This window comes from Panthera uncia, chromosome C2, assembly GCF_023721935.1.
Source record: "Panthera uncia isolate 11264 chromosome C2, Puncia_PCG_1.0, whole genome shotgun sequence".
NCBI lineage: Eukaryota > Metazoa > Chordata > Mammalia > Carnivora > Felidae > Panthera > Panthera uncia.
In genome coordinates, this window is record NC_064810.1 from 27,004,143 (window position 1) to 27,027,021 (window position 22,879).

Here is a 22,879-nt window from a genome sequence, read left to right on the forward strand (position 1 = left end):
AATATTTTGCACTCATCTTAGTAATAATTCAATCAAGAATCATCAATAGATGCTAAAACTGTTGGGTGTAAGTTTGATGAGAAACAGTATAGTTGCGTAGTTTCAAACTCTCTTACTATAAATTTTAAAGGGAGAAAGAATAACTTTATAATGAAGAAACATAACAGACACCACCTCAAGTAATCAAATTTAATATTACCAATAACTTGAGAAAATGACAGTATATGTCTCCTCATGTTGTGTGATACACCAAGAAGAATATATCACCTGAGTGAGGTATTCCTGCCAAAAATGCACAGCCTGAATCTAAACTTGAGGAAGCATCACACAAATCCAAACTGAGGAACACTTTACAAAATAATTACTCTATTATATCTAAAATGTCTATACCATAAAAGACCAAGAATGAGTTTCTTGATTAATGAGGACCACAAAGACATGACAATCAAATGTAATGTGGGAAACCAAATTGCATCTAACACTAAATGCTATACAGGACATTACTGGGACAATTGGAGAAATATGAATATGGACTGCTTAGTAATATTTTATTACTACTAAATTCCTGAATTTGATAGCTACACTATGGTTATGTAAGAAAACATCTTTTTTCTTAAGAAATATACCCTGAAGTATTTAGGGGAGCCTGAATGGCTCAGCTGGTTAAGCATCCGACTTCGGCTCAGATCATGATCTTGCAGTTCGTGGGTTCCAGCCCCACAGCGGGCTCTGTGCTGACAGCTCAGAGCCTGATGCGTGCTTCAGATTCTGTATCTCCCTCTCTCTCTGCCCTTCCCCCACTTGTATTCTCATTCTCTCTCTCTCTCAAAAAAAAAAAAATAATAATAAGCATTTAAAAAATAAAAATAAAAATGAAATCAAGATTCTGTTTGTGAAGAAAAGAAAAGAACGCATAGTGGATAAACACTGGCAGTATCCACCATGGTATCAGTGCATTTTCATTTCCAATAACCTTATTAAAGAGCTGAAATAACCAAGACTATCTGACAATAAAATAAAAATAATAAAGTATATAAACAAGGTCACATAAAATGCCAGGAAGAATAAAATAGTTGAGTAAAAATATCAAACTGCCAAATTTACAGAGGTGAAAAAAAATTCTCTTTAAACTTGTCAACTTTTCTATGTTCATTTAAAACAGTACCAAGAACTAGCAATGGAACCATGACTATGTTACTCAATACCTAACATCACAAATTAAAGATGTAGAAAATATTTACAGAAATTCTTCTTATCTAATTCAACGTCTTATTTTAGTGAACATTAAAAAACTTAAAAGATTTGGGGTGTGTGGGTGGCTCATTCGGTTGAATGTCCACTCTTGATTTCAATTCAGGTCATGATCCCAGGATCATGGGATTGAGCCCTGCATTGGACTCCACACTGGCCATGGAGCCTGCCTGAGATTCTCTCTCACTGCCTCTCTCTCTCTCTCTCTCTCTCTCTCTCTCTCTCCCTCTGTCCCTACCCTACTCATCAGCATTCTGTCTCTCTCTAATAATATAAAAAATTAAAAAAAAAAAAAAAACTGAACAGATTTCTTAAGCCTGTTTGTAATTTCACCACTAGCAGCCCTCCAAACTCCATTCTTTACAAGGAACATTATTTCTGTCAACTGCAAATTACTTGGTCATGGATCAGGGAAAGACTACTGAATACTCCCCCCAAATTAGTCATTTATACAAATGTTGCTGGCTATTATTTATAATGCTAGAAAAATGGAAACAATACAGATGTCCTCCCACTAAGGAAGAGGTTCTAAACTTGAATGTGCAGAGGAATGACCTGATGAGTTTGATAATAATGAAGATTCTCAGGCCCCGACCCCAATTCCAGAGCAGTCAGGGTTAAGGCTAAGGGATCTATATTTTTAATAAGCATCTCATATTATTTTTATACAGATGGACCAAGAGGCACAGTTTGAGTTAAGCAAACAACTGCATATTTTTAAATACCAAAATATATAACCTACATAGAAATTATCTTTACAAAATCATATTAAAGTGACAGAACACAAAATAGTATACATACACACTAATGACTTCAAGGTAAAATGTAAACATAAATGTAAAGCTCAGAAAAGACAGGAGCCTGTGTTAATTCTCTCATCTCTATATCCTCACCCTCTGCCACTTTTAAGTTCCTCCCCCTAGAGAGAATTTATTTCCTTGCTGCACTGATGATGGGCTTGGCCATATTACATGCTTTGATCAATAACATATTAAAGATAGCCATGGACACAGATATGAGATGTGCTTGCATGGATGGGCTTCCGTCCTGAACTTCTGCAACTTTCTTAAAAAGAACATGACCATGGGTAGCCCATTTGGCCCAGAAGAATGAGGCATGTGTGGAGAAGAGCCACCCCAACCAACCTGCAAATCTGTGAGCACGATGATAGTATTTTGGTATGCCACTAAGTTTTGGAGTGGCCTGTTATGGTGACAGTTGACTGATACAGAGTGCAGCAAGAATACTGAGTATTTAATAAACAGAAGCAATGTGTTTGAAATTTTCTAATTCGTAGTTATAGTTTGATGTTTTGTTTCTCTTTCACAAAAAAGTCAGCTAAGTATCTTAGGGAAAAAAACAATCCAGGAGTATCTCTAGCATAGTTTGTGATCACATGAATTTTGAGAGAAAATTAAACAATGAGGAGAAAATGGTGTGGGGAAGAAGGCTGAGTGGGAAGGAGAAAAGGTGAAAAAATTTTCTTAGCTTAGTTAGCAAGAAATGGGAGAGAGATCAAAAGAGATGAGCTATGAGAAAAAAATCTAAGTTTATGGTACAGAAGCCACCTCATTTGTAGTTTTCTCTTGTTACTGGCATCATCCAGCTGTGCTTTTCCTGTCTTTGAAAACCTGCACCTTCATTTCCTACAATTATATGTTGTTGTCGTTGCTATTTCTGTTGTAATTAAGACTCTGGTCTTTCTTTCAAGGTTTGCACCTTTCTATTTACTGAATTTCTGGCCTGCATACACCCTGATCCTCAACTAAAAATGTCCTGCATATGGTTCTCTCCTCTTGGACTAGCAATTTTGATCCAAGATGGATACAACCAACCTCCCTCTCTAGAGCTCCTTTTCTGAGCTCCTCTTTTCAGTATGAATTTATATACTAAAGTATAAGGAGGAGGGTGCAATCTGTTCACAGTGCTGGACCAAGAAAGGCAAGACAAAATGTTCAAAGAAATTCAGCAGGTGCAAACACCATAGAAATCAATAAGCCAAGACTGCATGCAGGCCTTCAGATTCCTTCCTTAACGTTATTTTTATTGCATGATGACATCCTTAAGTGCCCACTATGTGCAAAACAGAATACTATACACACTTCTGGGAAAAAGAAGCATCAGTAATTTCAATATAAATTAAGAACCAGAGAGTTCCACATGAATTGTTTCCCTCCACAGTTGACCCTACCTAATGTTGGGTCTGTTTTAAATATTTTTCAGTAAATATACACCATATTTAACATTGGTATAACTTCTGAGGATGCAAAAAAGGGGATCCCTGGCTTAGACCAAAGAAAGAAGGTAAGCATTTATTATGCTCTTGCTGTATGCCAGACTGTTTTAATTGCTACCAGTTTATCATCTCACTTAATATGTGCACACATGCACACCCTTTCCATATTTTCTCTATGATATTTGATTTTGGAGATTAAAGAATCTGTGAAAAGTGAAAACTCAGTGCAAAAATCCAATACTATGTTCAAGTAAAATACTTAAATAATGGTACAAAAAAAACTAGAGCCCCACTGACAACAAGACAAGAAAGCTTTCTACATTAAATGGTGAATAACTCATAAGTCAGCCATTGGCTCCTGAATTTCCAAATATAAATAAAACTTGGTTTCGTGCAAAAGAAAGTCAAAGGTTTCCATCTTCAGGAGAAAAAAAGGCAACTCTGAAGATGATCTCTAAAAACACTTCCAAGTTTTTTAAGAAAAAGGGGACAAAATACTAATTTGATAGAAAATCCCAAGACATTCTTAAACTTCAGGATCACATTCACTAAAAGCATTGCTAGGCACTATGTAGTACTTCAAAGTCACCTATCAAGGAATAATTAATTAGGGGCACCTGGGTGGCTCAGTTGGTAAAGTGTCTGACTTTGGCTCAGGTCATGATCTCACAGTTTGTGAGTTTGAGACCTGCATCGGGCTCTGTGCTGACAGCTCAGAGCCTGGAGCCTTCTTCAGACTCTGTGTGTGTCTTTCTCTCTGCCCCTCCCCCACTCACTCGCACGCGCTCGTGCTCTCTCCCCCTCAAAATAAACACTAAAAAAAAAAAAAGAATTAATTATACTGCTGCCTTTAAGGCACATAACCATACATATGTCTATTTTTGCAAATACCTTCTGGATATGCCCTAGTTCATGTTATCTCTTATCATAACAAGAAATCCCCTAACTTCCTAGACAGATAATTCCAAACACATAATATGTCCATGTAACTTCTTTGTAAGCCCCAAACCTGCCTCTGCCTCTAACCAGCTATATAAGCCAAAACAAAACAAAACAAAACAAAACAAAACAAAGCAAAAACATACTCTGAGTACTTCAATGGACTGAAGACATGGTGAAAACCTTCAATGTGCGCTAGGTTTTTCTACTGTTCTATGGGGGCAGTTCTGTGCTAGAACAACACTGATTTCAAAAGATCCCATCTATTCTACATCCTTTTTTTTTTTTTTATGATTTATTGTCAAGTTGGCTAACAAACAGTGTATACAGTGTGCTTTTGGTTTTGGGGGTAAATTCCCATGATTCATTGCTTACATACAACACCCAGTGCTCATCCCAACAAGTGCCCTCCTCAATGCCCATCACCCATTTTCGCCTCTCCACCCCCCACCCCCGCCTTAACCATCAGTTTGTTCTCTGTATTTAAGAGTCTCTCATGGTCTAAATCCTCTTTATCCCTATCTACCAACCCGAATTTACCTACCACTTGCCTTCTGTTAAGATTAAAGGGTCTTCTGGCACTTGCCACAGATTATAATAATATACCACGGTTAATTAATCACCAGACTCTAAGTCTGAAGACAGCACAGACTATTTTGTTCATAAATGTATTCCTAGTAACTAGTACAGTGTCTGGCATGTGTTAGGCACTCAACAATTATTGACTGAATAAATGAATACGGCAGTTTGCAGAGGTGAACAGGAAGGAGTAAGTAGATCATAGGGCTTGAACTCATCTACAGGAAAGGCATACTAACTGCTTACTGGAGATAGAACAAGAAGAATACACAAATCAGGCCCACTTACAAGCCAACTTTCCACACTCTCCACATTCTATCTAGAATTCCACAAAAAAGTTTCATTTCCTAGTTTTGGTCTTCTCAATCCTATAGTAACATGAGTCTAAGTACAATATTGCTGAAATTTCCAAATGCAGATTATCTATATCATAACCCCATGAATGGTTGGAGTCAATGCTTATCTCAATCTTTTTTTGGGTTAACAGAACTTTAGCATTACAACAAACAAACCACAAACCTCCACAGGTATACAAATCTGAAGGCATGCATTTTCATTCTTCACTATTTACATTTAGGCTTAAATATTCCAAAAGTTCTAAATTTAGAAAGAAGATTTTCCCTATTGTTTTATAGAATCCCAGAGCCACAATCTTAAGCATTCATGTAATACAAAAAAAAAAAAAAAAAGGAAGTAAAGATATAGTTGGTTTTTATCCTTCCTCACCTCAGAGTTCATATCCCTTCCTGCCACCCCAAGCCTACAACAAATCTAACATCTGCATGATATCCATGCCCCTAACAGACCCCCCCCCCAACCTTATTAACTGGCAGATAACAGAAATGCATCATAAATAGAAATTCTACCTGTAATTTCCCCCAAAGTATTGTTACACAGCATTATCATATAAGTCTATAAAGAGTTAAATACATGCATTTTGAGTTCCAAAAACCCAAGTATACCAATATGTTGGCACAGTGTTTTAATTTTTTTTTTAATGTTTATTTTTGAGAGAGAGAGACACAGCATGAGCCAGGGAGGGGCAGAGAAGAGAGAGACACAGAATCCAAAGCAGGCTCCAGGCTCCAAAATGTCAACACAGAGCCTGAGGCAGGGCTCAAACCCATGAAATGTGAGATCATAACCTGAGTCAAAGTTGGACACTCAACCCACTGGGCCACCCAGGTGCCCTGGGATACAGTGTTTTTAACTTAGAGCACCTACATTCTGGAAAACATGTGGGTAATCAAAACTTTTGTGAATCAAGTCATAATCTTGACTACAAAATCTGCAGTTTAAATAAAATATATATTCTTAGGGGCACATGGGTGGCTCAGTTGGATAAGCGTCTGGGTCTCAGTTTCGGCTCAGGTCATGATCTCATGGTTTGTGGGATGGAGCCCCTGTGTCAGGCTCTGACAGCATGGAGCCTGCTAGGGATTTACTCTCTCTCCCTCCCTCTTTGCCCCTCCCCCAATTACATGCCCTCACACATGTGAGGCACACGACTCTGTCTCTGAAAATAAAAAAAAAACAAAAGAACTATTTGCAGAAATGTCCCAGTCTTCAGCACCTCAGCAAACATGTCCCCCATCCCAGTGGGCTTCAATCACAAATTCTACATTAGAAACTGAATCTCAGTCTTAGGACAGACCTCTCCCAAATTTACTCTTTCTTTTATTCTTCAGAGTTCTCTTCATATTTTTGTAGTTAATCACATGTTACTGGTCAATACTTCCTTGTATTAAATTTTCCCTGACATTCAAATTGCCGTGTGGTTTTTGGGTCCTAATTGGGTCCTTATTAATACAACTTCCTCAAAAGCAACTTTTATACTCTAACAACATATTAATGTTGTAATTCTGTATTTTGAAGAGAGTAAGTCCCAAAAATAATTAGAAAGGGAAAAATTAATCATATATATGCTAAGTCCTATCCTAGAACTACGATTAACTGAGCAGTTATGAAAAGTACGGAAGGCATCAGAGATTTCATTACATAGGCATGATTGATAAAATCATTGGCTACTGGTGACTGAACTCAATCTCCAGCCCTCATTTCCGGCCCCTGGACTGGCAGTGGGCTGAGGGTTCTAACCCTCTAATCACAGTGGTTGGTTTTCTGAGGCTGGTTTTACAGCCTCTGAAGCTGCCTAGTCTCCCATCCAGGAGTTAACTCATTAGCATACAAAAGACAGTAAATTCTGAGGATTCTAGAAGCTCTGCGGCAGGAATAAGGGAAAGACTAAATATTTACTTTTTCTTATACAGTATCCAGTCACATAAAGCTACTGGTAGATAACAGAAGACACCAAATTGTTCCATTTTCCCTTGCTCATGGACTTCTCTGCCCAGAATGATACTGTCAATCTGCCTGGTTGTCTTCCACAGCTCATTTCAAGCACTCCCACCTTGATGAGGCCTTTTCTATTCTTATATCCTCTCCTTGGTCCTACCAATACGTCTTATAAATACGTCTAATATCATATATGCATTTCTGGCTCCCGCACCACCAAACTAGAAGACTTTAGTGTACTACTTATTTCTCAATTTGCTTAACACAAAGAAATAATACTTGAATGCCTGAATATCTAAGCAGAAATGTACAACAGGCAACGGAAACTAGAGTTTATGTAAGGGTGTAACATTTAATTAATTTTGAATATACAAATTAGGTAGTAATGAACATATATGTGAGTGAGAAAATACATTGATCTCTCCAAGACAGCTTACAAAGAAAGCAGAAAATCAAAGAGTAAACCTTGGAAAATTTCCCCAGTTAACAAGTACAAACACATTGTATTAGCAGCCAAATTTTACTGTACAACATAGCCCAAATGTGAACAGTTTAAATATATGTATTGAAAGTTCACATAGCACAAACTGACAAACTCACAGAAATCTTGCCCAACAGCTAGGCCTGTCTGCTGTCTTCTTACCAAATAATTCTAAATTTTTTGTGCGCTTGTAACATGCTTTCAAATACTAAATATCTGTGCAGCACGCTTGAAAAGGTCTAAAACCTTCACCGCAACAGAGTGCAACAACCCCTAAAAGAGGTAGTAACAATTACAACACAATTATTACTCCAGTATATAATACTGTTTCAAGGTGTCTGCAAAAGCAGTTATCACACTACATAGCATTAGCTCACCCTCTTGATTGTCCAGGTCCTAAGATCTGTTCACAAGGCAAAGTACTCACAGGTTCTAATAAATAATATTTATCAGGCACTAACTTAAAAGTAAGCTATAATTGTTACCTGTTATTCACAGCAAGTATACTCCACTCAACACTAAATCACACAATATTCTGCTTGAGAGATACTGCAGTAATTACATTTACAGAGCTTTAGCAAAAAATTTTTAAAAAGACAAACTTGTTTTAAACTATGATCAAATTTGGAGGCACATCTGTGAAGATTTTACAACAAAAAAGCTGAGAACACCACTCTAAGACAATGGCTATCAACTGACTAGCAGGATCACAGATGTAATGTGGATGACAACAGCAATAAAATCTACTTCCAAAGTTTAACAATAATACATTACAAGAATATCTTGATACACATATATTTACTTCCTTGGTTGAAGTTGTAAGTGCTTAAGTTAGCTTCTGTGAAACACTACCATCTGTCAAATTAACCTTGTTAATCTAAATTTTACTAATTTCCTAGCACTGCTTACATATAAGTCATTAGTTGGCTTTTGGCTTTAGTGCATAATAGTGATACAATAGAACATAATAAAATTATGCCTACTTATATTTATGCAAACTTCAGTAAAACTATAATAAAAAATACTTGGAGAGTCCTGGAGACCTGCTTTCCTTTAAAAAGAAAAAAAAAAAAAAAAGTATTCTCATCAGGTGGAGTATTAATGGACAGGAGGAGAACTTTTCAGAAATGCTGTTGGTTCTCCATAGGGGAAAAGTGAATTTGGCCACCTACACAAACAATGTATAAAATTCAGATCCAAGTAGAATAAGACTTAAATACTGGAGGCAAAACAAGAAAAACAATAGGGGGCAATAAAAGAAAATATCTTTATAAAACAGGGTATGGAAGTTCAGGAAACTAATTACACAAGACTAAATTAAAATAAATTTCTATTCATGAAAGGGCACCATAAGGAGAGTAAAAAGACATCCTGAAAATGGGAAAAGATAATTGCAAAATATGTAAGTAGAAAAAAAAAGTAGACTATAAAGAACTCCTTCAAATCAAAAAGAAAAAGGAAAAAAGAAAAAACAAGAGAAACAAATGTGAAAAAGTCTTAATCGTCCATAAAGATAAAAAGGTAACGGTGGGCTGGGGCGCCTGGGTGGCTCAGTCAGCTAAGCGTCCGACTTCAGCTCAGGTCACGATCTCACAGTTTGTGGGTTCGAGCCCCGCGTCGGGCTCTGTGCTGACAGCTCAGAGCCTGGAGCCTGTTTCAGATTCTGTGTCTCCCTCTCTTTCTGACCCTCCCCCGTTCATGCTCTATCTCTCTCTGTCTCAAAAATAAATAAACGTTAAAAAAAAATTAAAAAAATAAAAGGTAACTGTGGGCACCAGGGTGGCTCAGTCGGTTAACCATCTGGCCTTCATTTAGGCTCAGGTCATGATCTCAAGGTTCGTGAGATCAAGCCCCATGTTGGGATCTGCACTGACGGAGCCTCCTTGGGGTTCTCTCTCTCCCTCTCTCTCTGTCCCTTCCCCACTTGTGCTCTCTCAAAACTAAATAAATAAACTGAAAATAAAGGGGGGTGGGGGTAACTGAATAACTTACCAGCATTAGGACAGTTAAGTTCTGGTGTTTCCAGAAGTATAAATGAACTGCAACTCAAAGGTTTATTTATTTCATATGAACCTTGACTCTTACACCTCAAAGCACACACAAAAATAAACTGTGGGGCATCTGGGTGGCTCAGTCAGTTGAGTACCTGACTCTTGATTTCGGCTGAGGTCATGATCTGAGGGTCGTGGGGTCGTTGGGTCGAGCCCCGCTCCTGGCTCTGCACTGAGTGTACAGCCTGTCTCCCTCTCTCTCTGCCCCTCTTCCCCACTTGCACTCTCTATAAAATAAAATAAAATAAAATAAAATAAAATAAAATAAAATAAAATAAAATAAAATAAGTAAAATAAAATATAAAATAAAATAAACCCTACATAAATGACAGACCTACATGTAAATGTTAAAATAATAAAACATTTTAGAAGAAAACACAGGGGAAAAAAATTGTAAACTAAGGTTCAAGAAAATTAGGTCAAAGCACTAACTGGGAAAAAAAAAAGGAACAATGAACATCAATGTTAAAATAGTTTAGACTTCAAATAAACTGATAAGCAATAGACAAGCTACACATTAAGGGGGGAAATATACATATATACACAAATTATATGTATGTATATATGTATGGCATTCAGAATATATAAATTACTACAACTCAGTAACAACATTTATTTGTATAACATATAAACAGATTACTTGTACAAGATATAAAAATGATCAGTAAGGAATACATGAAAACAGCCAGTTCAAAGTACCTCCCCATCACACTCCCTGCCTACCCCCAGACCCTCCCAGAGCCCCATTCCCTCTTCTCCACAGAAAGCCCCCTGAAACCCTAAGACAGGAGGGAGAGGAAGAACAAAGGTTCTGTTGGTTGGCCCCCTCCCTTTGCGCATTAAACCCAAACAGCTCTATGAACTCTACTATCTCTTCCAGCAGTGCAACGGGTAGAAGGTTCCTGACTGCCACAGGCACAGCCAAGAATGCAGGGAAATGTTTTCATTTCCATCAGAAAACTACAGACCCTGAGCTAGAGTTTGCCTGAGCCAACTTCAAGATGGCCAAGAGCAAGCCAATGGCAACACCAAAGAAAACCAATATTCACAGGCTCCTGGGACCATATGTCCTCATACAGGACTCCATGCCCTAAGGGGGCTATTGTGATTCCTGCATCGAACCCAGCCATCCCATATGCTGCCTTCATCTACCCAGCAACATGCTCAGGTGCAAGGGTACCACTCCTCTGATGCCACCAGCAGGAATGGAAATACATGCTGTCAGTTTTCTATTAGTTCTGCAGTCTTATCACTATTTGAAGCCCTGGCCCCCTAGGAAAGAAGCCCAGAAGCCACTTCTGAGAATCTGTATGTTATGACCAGAATAGGCACACAAAGTGTCCAATGACCCCACAAAGCTTGTGCAAAGAGCTGCTTCTTCTGTCTAAAAATTGAGAATTTTAAACCTGAGACAGTGGACTGCTGCAGGTTTCTTTAAATCCTCTTCCTCAGCCCTGTTCTGCCCCATAGCCTTTGTCTAAGGCCTCATGAGAAGACTTCAAGGGTGTTCTTGATGAGAAACCCAGACCAGTTCAAATGCTCAGTGAAGGACACAGCAAGCCCCACACCATCAACCCAAAGTTGTGGAGCCCAAAGTAGCTCCACCTCAAAGAAACAAGATATTTGATTTTGCATGTATTCTGGCATGAATTATAACACATAAACTTGTGTATATGAGTGTAGCATTGTTCTCACATTAGTGTTACCATAGTAATGGACTTGGCCACTAATGTTTCTTCATTCCTGGTCCCTCTCTTCTCCTCCACGTCCTTCCAGCTTCACTGACGACCTAGCTCTCAGCTAAGCAGCCAATCCTGCCTCAGGCCTAGTACCACTCATCTCCACCCCACCCATTTCAAGGCTGAACAGCACCAACAAAAACCCAGCAAGTATGAGCTGTTTCCTTTTCCAGTTCAAATCAGTCTCTTCCTTCTTGTACTCCCATGGACCAAAACTGTAATAAAAATCTTTCTTGACCCAACTGCTTACCTCTCCACAATTCAGCCCACCCGCCATTGGTCCTGCAAGTTCTTTCCAAACTTGCAAACAAAGTACCCTGTGCAACAAAATATTCTGTACCCTGTGCAACAAAAAAGATTTCTCTTGTGTAATTAATTATCAAAGACATTAATGTTAGTTTGAGGCATGAAGAAGAGGGTTTTCATTCTTCAGCAGTGATCTTTTTAACAGGCGTTTAAAAAGTGATAAAATGAAGGACAATTATGCAGTTTCATTTTGTTTTGTGAGCATATCAGTACTTGCTTCTAAAACGTAGCTCTAGCAACATCTTTAACTTTTTAGTTATGATTAATGCTGATCCCAAGTGAAACTGGATAGGATAGCTGGCCTTTGAACAACACAGGTTTGAACTGTGCAAGTCCACTTATATGTGGCTTTTTTTTTTTTCCAGGAAATATAATACAGTACTATAAATGTATTTTCTCTTCCTTTTGATTTTCTTAGTAACATTTCTTTTCCCTAGCTTACTGTATTAATCAACTATGTTACCAGTAAGGCTTCCAGTCAACAGTAGGCTTTTAGTAGTTAAATCCTAGGAGAGTCAAAAGCTATACAGATTTTCAACTGCATGGGGGCTAAACACCCCAGCCCCCACATTATTCAAGGGTCAACTGTATATGAGAAGCAATATATAAAACTCCTCCAAAAGTGGCCAATAAGCATATGAAAAAAAGTTTAAAACCACTAGTCATTAGGGAACTACAAATTAATACCACAATGAGGTACTACTACATACTCACTAAAATGGCTAAAACATAAAAGTTGACAATACCAAGTGTTGACAAAATTGTAGACCAACTTTAACTTTAACACACTGGCTGATAGGAATGTACAATAGTACAACCACTTTGAATAACCACTTAGTAATAGTTTATAACAATTATATTCCTCTGTACTTGCCCAAAGGAAATGAAATATGTCTCCTCAAAGATCTACTTACAAATGTACATGTAGCCATATTACTCATAAGAGTCACAGACTGGAAACAACCCAAAAGCCCACCAAAAGAACCATGTTTACACAGTTTGTAATATTCATATAATGAAATATTACTCAGCAACAAAAAGGAACTACTAACATGTAATAACGTGGCTGAATCTCAAAAACATTTTGCTGAGCAAAAAAATGTTAAATGTAATAAAAAGGAATTTTAAGATTCCATTTATGTGAAGAACTAAGACAGCCAAAAATGACTTATAGTAATAGAAATCAGATCAGTGGTTACCAGGTACAGGGAGTGTAGGGATACTAAACTGAAAGGGTGATATAAGGGAATCTTGTCGAGTTGTCAAAATTCATCTAATTATATACTTTAAATGGATGTTTCCATTTTATTTATTTATTTATTTATTTATTTATTTATTTTTGTAAATATACCACAGTAACATTAACTTAGAAAAGTCAAGATAGCAGCTAGTGGGATGTGGAAGGAAGGGGCAGTTTGAGGGAGACACAAAGGAAATTTCTAGAATAAAATGTTCTATTTCATGTCCAGGGTGGTACAAAGAGTAGTAATCTTACTATATTTATTTAAAGTGTACATAAGCTTTCATATGCTTTGGTACACACACACACGCAAAAAAATTTTCAGAAATGATTCATATACACACACCCCAAAAAGAGAAACAGGAAGACTGTAACCTTAGCATATATAGTTGTTTCCCAACTCCTTGATATATGAGTCAATGGCTAAAAACAAGACTAAATCTGCCCTACTGACGTTGGGGGCGAGGGGGCAGGGAGCAATTATTCCCATCCATGCACCTGAAGCTTTGAGTTTCCATACAGATGTTGACCCTGAAAGCCTGAGGGAGGAGGCACTTCCCTTAAGACAGGACAGCACATCAGTGAACTGATGGGGAGAAACACCTGAAACAAAAGAAAGCCTATGTGTTCAAAGAGATTCTGCTCCCCTGTTAAGTTGGGTGTACTGTAATAATTCAAACCCTGGAGGAGCCCTGCAGTCAATTCACACAAGTGCTGAAAAAGCATTCTCATCTTTAAGAATACTAATTAATTTCAACTAGTGGTCTTCAAACTTTAAGTACAGAAGAATCAGTTGTGATTCCTATTGAGAATGCCCTAGTCCAACTCTTGGATTTGAAACAGTAAGTCTGAGGTGAGGTACAGCATTCTACAGTTTTAGCAAGCACCACAGGAAATGAATAGTCCACAAACCACACTGTAAGAAACTCTGACCTAAACCTCTATCAACAAAGCTAAAGAGACAAGAAAAACATTGCTAGACATTTTTAAATATTAAATAATTTTTAAGTTTATTTATTTTGAGAGAGACAAAGACAGCACAAGTTGGGGAGAGGCAGAGAGACAGGGGGACACAGAGAATCCCAAGCAGGCTCCACACAGCCAGTGCAGAGCCCGATGCAGGGCTCAAACCCACGAAGCCATGAGATGGTGACCTGAGCTAAAACCTAGAGTCAGATGCTGAAACGAATGAGCCACCCAGGTGCCCCCAGACCAAATAATTTTTAAAAAGTAGACAGACTGTACTAAAACAGTTAATAGAGAGGAGAAAAAAGACACCTTTCAAAAACTACTTATCACATGTACAAAACAAGGTATCATGACAAGGAGAATATTCTTGGAAATTAATACAAGTTTGCCAAAATAAACACAAGTGGTCATAAGTTGAACTTTTACTTCATCTACTTAACCCACACTGCACAGTGACATTCCAAAATGCCTTTCATAAGCCAAATCTGACCTTTCATATATTACATAAATTAATGATTATTATAAGCTATGATGCCATATCACCATGTTTATTTGTAGGAAAAAGGCAGACCACTGTTGCAGTCAAGTTACGCTCAAGTCAGTTCTATGACATTACAGAGTATTAACGTGTTGCAGAGTCAGGGAAGGAAAGATTATAGTAACTACCCCTACTCTAAACACATCAGGGCAGGAATGAATAATTATGGAATGGTCCCTGGGGGAAAAGAAAAGGGAGGGCCCATGATAAAAATTAAGTGCACTGCCTGATTTTACAAGAGGTAGGATGAGAGAAGTAACTATCTTCTGACAAACCAACTACCTCCCCACACACCCCCAGGAGGTCTGGACCGAAACTTTCACAAGTCACCAGGACTCAAAAGAAAAAGTACATGCAAGCATCAAAATTTAAAATATAACAATATTCTTTAGTTCTTCAGAAACAGAACCCTTTTTATGACATATAAGTTCATACAACTAACAACATGTAAATACTTTAGAAACTCATCAGGTACCGAAGTAGGGAACTGTCCTTTAAAGTCAGCAATAAGACAATATCCAGGGGTGCCTGGGTGGCTCAGTCGGTTGAGCATCTGACTTCAGCTCAGGTCATGATCTCACAGCTAGTGGGTTCGAGCCCCACATTAGAATCTGTGCCGACAGCTTAGAGTTCAGAGCCTGGAGCCTGCTTCAGATTCTGTCTCCCTCTCTCTGCCCCTCCCCTGCCTGCACTCTGTCTCTCTCTTTCTCTCTCTCAAAAATAAATAAACATTAAAACAAATTAAAAAAAAAAGACAACAATATCCATTATTATCACTTCTAAGCAACATTTATTAAAGGTCTAACCTAGTACAATAATAAAAAAATGATATTACAGGCATAAAAATTAGAAATAGTCAAAATTTATTCCTGATAGAATTTTACATAGAAAATCCAAAATCATCTCTGGAAAAGTAGTGCAATAAAAAAGTTTATTTTCTATGGATAGAAGATCAATATACAAAAGCCATTTGCAAGTGAACATAGTAACAAGTAACAATAGCAAATCTTTGAAAGTACCACATATAATTATCAGAAATGATCAACTATCTAAAACGAATAATGTACAGAAATTCTACAGTTATAATTAAAAACCGAATAAGAGATCTTAAAGAAGACCTAAAGAAAAGAAGTATACTCTATTCATGGATAGAATCAATATCATAAATATGTTAATTATCCCAAAATAGTCTATATGATCAATCGAATTAATAAAAAACTCACACGAGAGTTTTTCAGAGAAACTGGCAAGATTATTCTAAAATTTCTAAGGAAGAAGAGTGTCATGATATTTTGGAAGAGAAGCAAACTTACTTTTCCAGTACTAGAGACTATTATGAAGCTACAACAATGAAGACAGGATGGTATTCACGAAATGAATGAGGAAACAAAAGACAGCACAAGAAAAAAAGAGCATTAAATAAAGCTTTTGTATATGACAAATGGCATGTCAGTTCAGTGAGATAGAGCCCTACCTATTCAATAAGGTAAAATTAACAAAAACAAAACAAAACAAAAAAAATATGATAAAAATTAAATTGGATCCCCACCTCACACAAGTTACAAAAAGCAACTGAGATAGAATAAGGTCTAAATGTTGCAAACAACATTTAAAACTCTCAGTGGAAAACACAGATGAATATCTTTAAGCTATCAAGTAGAAAAAAGTTCCTGAATTTAAAACAATGAAAATTAAAAATATGTACCTTCGACAATTCATAAAGGTACAATAAAAAGGAAATCAAAGGTAGGGAGGGGCACCAGGGTGGCTGAGTAAGTTAAGCATCTGACTCTTGATTTGGGCTCAGATCATGATCTCACGGTTCCTGGGTTCCCACAGGGCTCAGGGCTGACAGGGTGGAGAATCCTTGGGATTCTTTCTCTCTCTCTCTGTCTCTCTCTCAAAATAAATATGCATTTTTAAAAAATATTTAAAAAGGAAATCAAAGGGAAGATAAACATAGGATTCAAGATAATTATAATTTCAAATGCAAATACAGGGACGGAAATGAAAATGAGACTAGTTAGATACAGGTTACCTCCAAAGATATAGCTTTTGTTTTAAGTAGAGTTCATGTGTATTTATTATTAAAAAGTAAAATTTTGTAAGTATTAATATTAATAAGCAATTTTATGAATAAATGAAAACATATTTGCATGGACAGCTGATCATAAACCAATATTTATTAATTCAATTCTGTTTACCTCACAATTGGTATTGTAGATTATTAAAAGTCCTCAAAATATTATATGACCACCTGTGGAGGTAGTGCATCTAGAACTGGTACTACAAAAATAATAATTTGTACAATCTAACTAAAAATTTATCTCAGCATATAGAACAAAAAGGACTGAAAGAAATTATAAAATGAAATTTATAGCAAATAAGAGAGATGAATGGTATCGAATATTCAAATAATTCAGTTATGGAAGGAGGGCGGGGGGGGGAAGGAATTGAGTAGAATTGATAATTTTAGAATGTATATCTTTTCCCTAAGAACATGAAGCTTTTCAGATCAAAATTCCTAGGCAGGACTGTTAAGAAGGAACACACACATGTAAAATTTCTGGTTTCTAAAACCAAAGGGGAAATCTTACAAGCTTACAGATAGTTAACTAATAACTTCAAAAATGAACTATTGGGACCTCATCAAGATAAAAAACTTCTGCACAGTGAAGGAAACAATCAACAGAACTACAAGACAACCAACAGAAGTTATTTGCACCTGATATATGGGATATAGCGTTAGTATCCAAAACCTACAAAGAACGTATCAAACTCAACACCCAAAAAACAAATAATTCAGTTAAGAAATGGGCAAAAGAACACTTTTCCAAAGAAGGCATCCAGACAGATAACAGACACATAAAAAAATGTTCAACATCACTCATCATCAGGGAAATACGTGTCAAAACCACAATGATACACCGTCTCACACCTGTCAGAAAGGCTAAAATCAACAACACAAGAAACAACAGATGTTGGCAAGGATGCAGAGAAAGGGGAACCCTAGTGCACTGTTGGTGGGAATGCAAACTGGTGCAGCCACTCTGGAAACTAATGTGGAGGTTCCTCAAAAAATTAGAAATAGAACTTACCCTATGACCCAGCAATTGCACTACTAGGTATTTATCCAAAGGATACAAAAATGCTGATTTGAAGAAGCACATGCACCCCAGTGTTTACAGCAGCACTATCAACAATAGCCAAACTATGGAAAGAGCCTAAATGTCCATCAACTGACAAGTGGATAAAGAAGATATGGTACGTATATACAATGGAATATTACTTGGTGACGAAAAATAATGAAATCTTGCCATGTGTAACAACATGAATGGAACTAGAATGAATTATGCCAAGCTAAATAAATCAGAGAAAGATAAATATCACATTATTTCACTCATATGTGGAACTTAAGAAACTAAACAGATGAACGGGTGGAAGGGAAGCAAAAATAAGATACAGAGAGGGAGGCAAACCATAAAAGACTCTTAAATACAGAGAACACACAGGGTTGCTGGAGAGGAGGTGGGTGGGAGGACGAGCTAAATGGGTGATGGGCATTAAGGAGGGCATTTGTTGACATGAGCCCTGGGTGTTATATGTAAGTGATATGTAAGTGATTTCTTAACTGAATTATTTGTTTTTTGGGTGTTGAGTTTGATACATTCTTTGTAGATTTTGGATACGAACGCTATATCCCGTATATCAGGTGCTAAATTCTACTCCTGAAACCAGTGTGTACACTGTATGTTAACTAACTTGAATTGAAATAAAATTTTTTAAAAAAGAGTTAACTAACAATTTATCTACAACTTACCACTTTGGTAGAGTAACACCAAACGGTATTATATTTTACAGAAAAACCTAGTTAATATTAAATACCGAATTTTTTTAAAATTCTTCATTGTTTTTTTTTTAATGTATTTAAGTTCAAGTTAGTTAATATACAGTGTAGTACTGGTTTCAGAAGTAGAACCCAAAGATTCACCACTTGCATATACACCAAAGGACATAAATAACTAATTTTTAAAAACTAATTGGCTACTAATGTGTCTATAACGCAAGTAATATTCTTGATGTAAGGTGTATCTTAAGAAATTTAAAATGCCATTATTTAGAATTACAATTCCATATTATCCCAACAAAATCAGGAATACTATACATAAAAATATGTGAAAAAGCCTATTTTATTGAGGACAGAGGAAAACAGAGAAAACTATTCATTTTGGCACCATCAGAAAACTATGTTTAAATATATATTTAAAATTAAAAGAGCAGAAATGAGGGGCGCCTGGGTGGGTTAGTCAGTTGAGCATCCAATTCTTGATTTCAGCTCAGGACATTATCTCATGGTAAAAAGATCATGCCCCACTTGGGGCTCCTCACTAGGTAGGGCGCATGGGGCTCTCTCTCTCCCTCTGTCTCTCCCCTGCTCATGTTCCTACTTTCTAAAATAAACAAAGGGCAGAAATGAGAAAGATTTCCCAATCATAGAGGATATAAGAGGCAAGGGGGAGAGGGAGGGTGATAGAATGAAAACTTTATCAAGCCATCAAAGCTGGGTGGGGAAAACAATAGAAACTCAGATGACAAAAAATTTATGAGTTATCATATGTAAATGATGAAATTGTATTAAAAGACTAGCAAAAGCACACAAGTTTGGATTCAGATATATTAGAAATAAAAAGAATCTGATGAAATTATATTAAAAGTACCTCAACATCTCTCAGAATTAAGACACAAGGAAAAAACACGAAATACTCAAACCACACTATGTGTACATTGAATATATCAACATAGAACTCTGTAACTTTCAAATACACATCCTTTTCATATGCTCATTAATACCTCATGTACTTAGGCATATGAAAATCTTAATTTCTTTTTTTTTTTTTTTTTTTTATTTATTTTTGGCACAGAGAGAGACAGAGCATGAACGGGGGAGGGGCAGAGAGAGAGGGAGACACAGAATCGGAAACAGGCTCCAGGCTCCGAGCCATCAGCCCAGAGCCTGACGCGGGGCTCGAACTCACGGACCGCAAGATCGTGACCTGGCTGAAGTCGGACGCTTAGCCGACTGCGCCACCCAGGCGCCCCTGAAAATCTTAATTTCTAAAACTATTACAAATCATCTTGTTTAAACAGCATATTCAAACTAAAAATCAACAATTTAAAAATGCAACATTGAGACACCTGGGTGGTCCAGTCCCTTAAGCACCCAACTCTTGGTTTCCGCTCAGGTCATAATCTCTAGTTCGTGGGATCAAGCCCCGCATCAGGCTCTGTGCTGACAATGTGGAGCCTGCTTGGGATCCTCTCTTTCTCCCTCTCTGCCTCTCCCCTGTTCATGCTCTCTCTCTCAAAATAAATAAATAAACTTAAAAAAAATGCAACATCTTGAGACATACAACAAAAAAACAAAAAACAAAAACTTTTAAAGAAAATGAAGTCAAATCTCAAGCAAAGAAAACCAACAGTCCAAAATACCTGTCATTATTACTCTATTAGAAACTCACCAAGTATAAAAAGAGCAATAATAACCTCCAAAAAAAAAAAGGAGAAAGGTGGAAAATACTTAAGACAAAAAGCAAAAATTAATGAATTAGAAGATAAAACAGAGCTTATAAAGGAAACAAAGAAGTGGATTTTGAAAGAGAGTGCAATAGATCAACATCTGGCAAAACTGAGACTAAAACAAAACAAACAGGAGTGAGAAAAGGATCTGTCTACACAGCCAGATTTAAGAAAAAAAAAAAATCAGACCTGTACATACATACATATATACATCTAAATGAAATCAAACCTAAATCAATAAATATTTTTAAAATTGATGCTGGAATTGATGCTGGAAGAGGTAGAAACCTAAAAGGTAATAGTCAAAATTTGGAAGGCTTATATAAAACTTGTTCTAAATAAAATGGTCTGCCTGCTATAGTCATATTCATCAAACCTTCAAAGTAACAAGTACTTAGATTTAACAATAAAAAATGGCTGAAAACCAACAATTTTGAATGATTTAACCTAACCCTACACTAAACAATTCCAAAAGCATAGGAAAACTCAACAAACTTTCTAATGATTTTATAAGCTAACCTTACCCCGATAGCCCATATGCAGAAAAGTAAACTGTGTAACCAATCTCATCTAAGAATATCGATACTAAATTCCAGATTAAAATTTAGTATATCAAATTTGGAGGCATCGTGACTAAATTAAATTTTACCAGAAAGCAATATAGCATAATGGTTACGAATGCAGGCTCATAACCTGCCTGCAATGACCATGAATTTAAATTCCACCCCAACACATACTAGCAATGAAATGTTGTTTTAGTTCTTTTCTAATACTCTTTCCTCAACCACAACATTCAGGGGAAAAAAAAAAAAAACAATTGTGCTCACCTAATAATGTGTTTGGAAAAAAATTAATGAATAAAAAGTTTTTAAAACTCCAAGCACAATTCCTTAACATAGAAATATATATCATATTTCACATATGTTATCTATTACAGTCGTTTTTACTACTGACACACAAATTATCACATAGGTAATTGCAAAAGGAAAAAGGAAAAGGCATTTGATAAAAAAATCAAAATCTGTTTTCAAAACATTTAAAAAACTTAGAGGGCTATAAGGAAATCTCCACATCATAATGAAACAATACATAACAGAAACTAACATTAATCCTAACAGTATTCTGTAATATTAGCTAAAGCAATAACAATGAAAATAAAAGTATGAGTATTAACAAGGAATAGGTCAGAATGATAATTACTTGCAAATGATATAACTATAAACATAGAATATTAAAGAAAATCAACAGAATATTTATTGAAACTGATGAAATTCATTAAGGCAGCTGGATACAATGTTATCCAATGCTGGATACAAATCAAAATTAGGTGAGAAAGAGAAAGAATAAGAAGGGAGTAAGTACCTGGATCCTGTTTCTTTGCCCAAACCAAGTCTTGTGCTAATAACAACATAACCAATTATTTAGTACTAAAGAATATCCCTTTTATGTAATGTTTACAGTGATTTACATAATGTTAACTGTCCCTTGAAATGCTGTACTATATTTTCATGACTTTAAATGATAGCTAAATTAAAATACTAATTTAACTAAAATATTTACCCTGCATTCAGTTTGTATTATTTTTCCAAGTTTTGCTTTAACTCTTAATTTGGTTGATCTATGACATCTTTCCCACCTAACACCCCTCTGTAATTAAGTGAAAGTTGACTGCTGACCCATTAAATTCCTTCTGCCTCCATCCTCTAACATTTCGTTTTTGTCCTCCCTGTCCAGAAATAAATGCATGCTTACCTCCACCAAACACTCAGGATCTAAAAGAGTTGCTCACGTCTAATCATACTAACTTTAAGGCTTTAATGGAAGATTCAGAGTCACTTAATGACTTGCCCAAGGTCACAGAAAGGTGATTTAGACCTAACCCACACTCTATGGTCTTTTCACTACACAGCCTATATTCCACAGTTGTCCACGGTTTCTCAATAATTAAATCTCGAGATTCCATTAAGAAACTAAAATAACTACTGCATTTGCATTTCTTTTAGAAAACATTCACTCATTACTTCACTCATCAAATATTTACTGAAACCTACTGTGTGCAAGAAACATTCTAAGCTCTAGGGTAAAACAAAATAGGCAAAATACCTGCCCTATCAACCTTATATTTTATTCAACTCAGAAGAATGCACTTAATGTAAATAGCATCCAGCTCACTTCACTCTATAAATCAATTTGGTCCCTAGGAGGAAGCTTTCTATCGCTGCCCTCAAGATCCCTCATTTAGGACTTGAATCTATGTATGTATCAGATTTTTGAGATCTAAGGATCCTACATTTAGGTAAATATCAAGCACAAATACTGAAGGTATATGTTCAAAACCAAAATTATGCACAGGATTTAACTATCTCTAATCTTATTTTATTTTTTAAATATTTTTTAAAAAATTTTTTAATGTTTTTTATTTATTTTTGAGACAAAGTGACAGAGCATGAGCAGGAGAGGGGCAGAGAGAGAGGGAGGCACAGAGTCTGAAGCAGGCTCCAGGCTGAGCTGTCAGCACAGAGCCCTATGCGGGGCTTGAACTCAGGAACCATGAGATCATGACCTGAGCCGAAGTGGGAGGCTTAACCGACTGAGCCACCCAGGCGCCCCTAGCTAATTGTTTTAAAAAATGTTTATTTGTTTTTCAGAGACAAAGAGAGCACGAGGGGGGGGGAGGG

The 22,879-nt window shown here is 36.5% G+C and overlaps 1 protein-coding gene across 7 annotated transcripts in view; it reads right to left on the reverse strand.

Moving 5' to 3' along the window:
- The window catches only part of USP25 (ubiquitin specific peptidase 25), a 149,722-nt gene that overhangs the window by 123,100 nt on the left and 3,743 nt on the right, over nt 1-22,879 (reverse strand). For 2 of the 7 annotated variants that reach the window (XM_049627974.1, XM_049627973.1), the window contains exon 1: nt 13,616-15,320. The exons of 1 other annotated variant lie outside the window; for it this stretch is intronic. In XM_049627974.1, the coding sequence (XP_049483931.1) occupies nt 13,616-13,849 (234 nt within the window). In that variant the 5' untranslated portion in view covers nt 13,850-15,320. Of the gene's footprint in view, nt 1-9,927; nt 10,040-13,615; nt 15,326-22,879 lie in introns of those variants that run through there. 4 more of the 7 variants (XM_049627980.1, XM_049627979.1, XM_049627975.1 and 1 more) reach the window with 3 other exon arrangements.